General features: G+C 42.5%; 1 protein-coding gene across 2 annotated transcripts in view; it reads left to right on the top strand.

The window, feature by feature from the left end:
- The window catches only part of ROR1 (receptor tyrosine kinase-like orphan receptor 1), a 205,345-nt gene that overhangs the window by 161,482 nt on the left and 37,863 nt on the right, over window positions 1-6,000 (top strand). For both annotated transcript variants that reach the window (XM_010840183.1, XM_010840192.1), the window contains 3 exons: window positions 867-994; window positions 3,076-3,393; window positions 5,125-5,370. In XM_010840183.1, coding sequence (XP_010838485.1) covers window positions 867-994; window positions 3,076-3,393; window positions 5,125-5,370 — 692 coding nt within the window. The remainder of the gene's footprint in view (window positions 1-866; window positions 995-3,075; window positions 3,394-5,124; window positions 5,371-6,000) is intronic.

Below are 6,000 nucleotides of genomic sequence, written 5' to 3'. Positions count from 1 at the left end.
CAGACCTGGGTTTGATCCCTGGGTTGGGAAGACCCCCTGGAGAAGGGAAAGGCTACCCACTCCAGTATTCTGGCCTGGAGAATTCCATGGACTAAGTCCATGGGGTCGAAAGTAGTCGGACAACTGAGCGACTTTCACTTTATCTTCAGAATAAAATCTGTGCCCTCCCTTTTATTATTATAACTTGAGGCAACAATTTTTTTTTTTAAGATTTTGTTTTGTTTTAGCAACTTATGAAAGCAAGAACAATTGATATTTTCTCTGGATTTCCTGGGACTAAGTGACTGATCTGAGATTGCCCAGTCTGTGGTTTGCCATGGACACTCTCTGCAGTGTGGGGGTGATGGGTCTCAAGCAGGAGCCATGTAACTGGACTGCCCTCTGCTTTCCTTCCCGCAGCACCCAGCTTCTCACCACTTGGAGCTTCCTAATTGACATATCAGTCCGAGTAGGTCTTGGGGTGATGCACCCACCCCTTTGTAGCAAATGAAACAGAAATAATCTGTGTTTAAAAAACAAAAAACTGTAGAACATGTGCCCAGATTTCCAACTCATTTCCTCTTTACTCTTACAACTACATCATCCTCCAGCCCACCACCAGCTGCGAAAATAAAAGTGTTTTCTCCCACATTTAAGGATGATTTTGTGCTTCAGGATGATATTTCTAGAGGTGAAGGAAACTTGACCAATGTGACCAACAGATGTTTTAAGCGATGGATGGAACTGAGGAGGAAGCCAGATTCTTTAACCCAGTCTTTAGGATACTGTGCCCGACTGCGCCCCCTAGTGACTGTCTTGGGCATCGCGCAGTGAGCGCCAACTGCGTGTGTGTCCTGCACCAGCTTATGTATGTGCTCTGTTTTCAGAGATGAGTATGAAGAAGATGGATTCTGTCAGCCGTACAGAGGGATTGCCTGTGCAAGATTTATTGGCAACCGCACTGTCTACATGGAGTCTTTGCACATGCAGGGGGAAATAGAAAATCAGATCACAGGTTGGTAGCAATGAAATTATATTTATACTTTGCACAACAGTTTTTCTCCCCAGAAGTTTTATTGAGCCCTTCTCTTGACAAAGGATTAGTCAAGGCATAGGGGTTAGGAACGGGGCCATAAAGAAGCCAGAGATATAATCTCTGCTCTGAAATTTACATTAGAATAATTTATTAAAGGTTGCCCTTAGAGGAAAAGGAGGCTTTGAGAAGTCTCACTTTTATTCAAACACTCAATAAATATTATTGAGTGCTTTTGGCATACCAGGACCTGGGCCGGGCATGGACAATGTGATGGTGTGGGGAATAAGCCAGGTATGTCTCTGCCCTCACAGAGCTTACTGTTTGGAAATAACATTGTGTTGACTAAAAGCGGATGAATTTAGAGTTAGAATTCTGGATATTAATCCCAATTTGCCATTAGTGTGACTTTGGAGAAAATCTTACTCTCCGTGGAAATCTCTTTCTTCATCTGGGAAGTGAGTGAGGAGGCGAGACGATCATGGGTCTATTCCTGCTCTAGCTTTCTCTATTTACCCTCCACTTTTCTGAATTGAAAGGATCTTTTTAATGGAAATCTAATGCTGAAGCACGACCTGGCACATACGAGGTAGGTAGTGTGGGCCGCTACGCACGATTCTGTGTACCTTGTCGGATGGTCACAGCGGCCTGTGTCTCCCCCATTAGTGTGGTTATTATGCCTCGGTGCCCTGTGCATTAAATACATTAAAGTGGCTGTTCTGAAATTCTAATAAGGTTTCCAACATTAGCACTGAAAATATAAGACACCCCATTGCATCTGATATATTTCAGTATATGTCCCAAATGTTGACCTGGAATTCAGATGCCCTGTAGTTTAGCTGGCAACCCTATGATTTAAGAGAGGCAAGAACAGACCCAAGACACATAGCCAAAGGCCCAGAAACTATGTCACAAGAGGAATTTGAGGGAACCAAGAGGCGGCCAGGGGAATTATTTAACCTGAAGAAGCAACTATAGGAAGACGTATTTGCCAGGTGCTAAATCTCTCAGGCTTTCAAGAGGAAAGTCCGTAAAATTCCAGAGAAGCAAGACTGGTAGGGAGAAGCTATAAAAGATACCTTTCAACTTAATAAAAAAATCACTTGAACATACTTTTTACTAAGTATTCACAAAAATAAATGGAAATTCTGATATAAGTATATAAATATTTGGTCACCCATTTATAGTAATCTTCTCTTGGACATTTTCAATGGATATCAGCTTACTGGAAAGTGTTACAGTTTTTTCTTTTTTAAAAAAATCCATTTAACTTTGATTAACCCAGCACTTTTCCAAACTTGTTTAGCTATGGAACCCCAATTTCTCAGACACTTTTAACATTCTACATAATTAATGTTCTGAGGAACATGCTTTGGGAAACTGTATACCAACAACTTCACAGGCTGCCTTGTGATTATAAGCTCCTTGTCAGTAGACATGTGCAAAGGCTGGTATGGGGTAAGAGATTAGGCAGAGCAACCACTAATATTCTACAATATACCTTGGACAACTGAGTTGTGCTCTTTGAGAACTTTCAAATGAGTTGCCTCATGTTCAGAAGATGGGATCAAAAGTCTTCAAATTATAAGGAAATTAAACCAGTTACCCAAGGTCATCCAAGAACTGAGAGGCAAGACTCAGAACTAAATAAATCCTGTGATTGGGCTCAGCCACTGTATAAAGCAAGTTCTGCCCTGCAGCTGTCAAAAGTTTTAGAAGCCTCACAAAACTAATAAAAAGTACCGGAAGAAACACAAAGTTCTGTTGCTTTGTAGTAAAAATGAAAAATATATTGTACTTTAACCTAATTAATTCTTTTTATTAGGAAACAGTACATATGTAACTTAATCCTGTTTTTTTAAACTTTGTAGTCAAAATTATTTTTTTCAAGCCAGTGAAAGTAAGCTGCTTAGACATCTGAAATGAATCTCCTTCCCTTGGCCTTGTCTGTTTGAGTACAGCAGATTCCTTCCAATGTGTGTTTACATCTGATATCTGTTGACTGGATAACCAGGGGAGATAAACCCTGCCTCTGGGAGTTAATAATTGTGTTTGTTTTCCAGCTGCCTTCACCATGATCGGCACCTCCAGTCACTTATCTGATAAGTGTTCTCAGTTCGCCATTCCTTCCCTGTGCCACTACGCCTTCCCATACTGTGATGAAACCTCGTCGGTCCCAAAGCCCCGGGACTTGTGTCGCGATGAATGCGAAATCCTGGAAAATGTCCTGTGTCAAACAGAGTACATTTTTGCGAGATCAAATCCCATGATATTGATGAGGCTGAAACTGCCAAACTGTGAAGATCTCCCTCAGCCCGAGAGTCCCGAAGCTGCAAACTGTATCCGGATTGGAATTCCCATGGCGGATCCCATCAATAAAAGTAGGTGGTAGCCCCTGACCTTCTGTGCTGCCTCAGGGGCCAGCAGCCCCAGGAAAACTGGACCTTGATCCTCAGTATTAATTTTGTGTTGGTAGTCAGATTACTTCCCAGTGGTCCAGATATCATGTGGGGGCTGAGCTTCCAGTGGGTAAGATGCAGTGCCATTCTTCAAAAAGTTACATGAGGAAGATAATTTTAAAATATGGCTTCTGGTTCCTTAATGACTTAAAAATAGAATTACTGTATGTCCCAATAATGCCACTCCTGGATATATGCCCAAAAGAATTAAAAACGGGTATTCAAAAAAAAACTTGTGCAGAAAGGTTCATAATAGCTCTGTTCACCATAGCTAAAAGTTGTAAACAACCCAAATGTCCATCAGTGGGTAAGTAGATGAATATATTGTGGCATATCCACATAACGAAATATTGCATGCTGTATGCTAAGTCATTTCAGTCGTGTCTGACTCTGTGGGACCCCGTGGACTGTAGACCGCCAGGCTCCTCTGTCCGTGGGATTCTCCAGGCAAGAATACTGGAGTAGTTTGCCAGGCCCTCCTCCAAGGGATCTTCTGCAATGAGATATTATTTATCCAAAAAAAAAAAAGTAAAATCCTGTTATATCCTATAATATGGCTGAACCTTAAAAAGACTGTTATAGAAAGAAGTCAGACACCATTGTATGAGTTCATTTATATACAATATCCAGAGTGGACAATTCCATGGAGATAGAAAGCAGATTGCCAGGTGTAGAGACTAGGGGAGAGTGTGGAATGACTGCTTAATGAAATAGGGTTTCCTTTGGGGATGATGTATGTGTTCTAGGATGAGATAGTAGTTAAGGTTGCACAATATTTTGAATGTTCTAAATACATTAATGGTAAATTGCATTATATTGTATTATACCACTATCTATCTATCTATCTATATATGGGAGTTTGCCTCCATCCTCTCACTGCCAACAAACAAAAGACTGTTTTCTGTGCATTTCCCCTCCATCTATATTATACTTTACTGGTAATGTTTTCATTTCCTTTTGGCAGTTAACTCTTTTATTAGTTAAATAAGTTAGTGCACCTAAAATGCTTAGAACTATGCTTAACATATAATAGCAATACCACCTTTATTACTATTATTACTCTCATCTTATCATTACCCCTCCAGATTTCAGTTTATTTCAGCTTAATCCATTTTTGCCATGGTTTCAAGCATCATCTCCCGGAAGGAAGATTTAATAGGACCTGCTTCTTGAAGATGTCCAGTGTATCAGCACGGCAATGGCCAAACTCCTGTCGGAAACCCCTAGTGCACTGCTGCTAAGGAACATCTTCTGAGGACTACATTCTTTATCCCATGACCTATCCATCTATCTCATGTCTAAGGTCACCAAGCAGAAATGGAAAGAACAGTCCCTGCACCATTCACTAGCCGATTGCTCCTGTGCCCCTGGATCCTGCCCCGGTTCTGATTTTTTTCTGTGTTCCATATAAAAAATAATTGTGGAGACTGGTTTCCTTCCTCAAGCATACTCTCTAAATCCTCCCAGCAGTGTCACTGCAAGGTCTGCTCTGTGTCCCAGCCCAGCATGCGGGAGACTGCCACGTGGCCCCGACCGGCAGGGAAGCCTCGGCCGTGAGGGTAACTGCACGTCTCCCCTCCAGAAACTGCTGGCCAGGAGCTCCGGCACTGTCTCTGTTTCTCACACTTTGGGCTCTTCTTTCATGTATTTCAGATCACAAGTGCTATAATAGCACAGGCGTGGACTACCGGGGCACCGTCAGTGTGACCAAATCAGGGCGCCAGTGCCAGCCCTGGAATTCCCAGTATCCCCACACGCACACCTTCACCGCCCTCCGCTTCCCAGAGCTGAATGGAGGACACTCCTACTGCCGCAACCCGGGGAATCAGAAGGAAGCGCCCTGGTGCTTCACCTTGGATGAAAACTATAAGTTTGACCTGTGTGACATCCCAGCATGTGGTAAATACTCTCACTGCCTTCCATGGCTTCAGTCACTTTGAAACAGTGGTCCTCAACCTTTTTGGCACCAGGGACCAATTATGTGGAAGACAGTTCTTCCACAGTCCAGGCGATGAGGGGATGGTTTGGGGATTATTCAAGGGCATTGCATTTATTGTGCACTTTATTTCCATTCTTATTACATCAGCTTCTCCTCAGAGCATCAGGCATTAGATCCCAGAGACTGGGGACCCCTGCTTTAAAAGATCCCAGCTCTATGCCCCTTCCCTTAGGAGAATCATATAAGGGGGCAAAGGAGGTTGATAATGTTTGTTTGATCTCTAACTCTGTTTCTAGGATAAATTTTGTTGTCTGAGCAGAAAATACCTTTTTGGATACCAAAGCACACTCTCATGGAGAAGGCAATGGCATCCCACTCCAGTACTCTTTTTTTTTTTTTTCTTTTAGCCTTGCAAAAGCAAGGCCTCAAAAAATTGAGTAAAAACTCAGAATTGTTCCTCTCCACGGAAATCTTTAGTAAAAGGTGAAAGATTTACCACTCCAGTACTCTTGCCTGGAAAATCCCATGGACAGAGGAGCCTGGTGGGCTGCAGTCCATGGGGTCGCTAAGAGTCAGACACGACTGAGCGA

Source organism: Bison bison, unplaced genomic scaffold (genome assembly GCF_000754665.1).
Source record: "Bison bison bison isolate TAMUID 2011002044 unplaced genomic scaffold, Bison_UMD1.0 scf7180017846569, whole genome shotgun sequence".
Classification (NCBI taxonomy): Eukaryota; Metazoa; Chordata; class Mammalia; order Artiodactyla; family Bovidae; genus Bison; species Bison bison.
The sequence above is the reverse complement of the archived record's forward strand: the minus strand, read 5'-3'. Positions and strand labels throughout refer to the sequence as shown.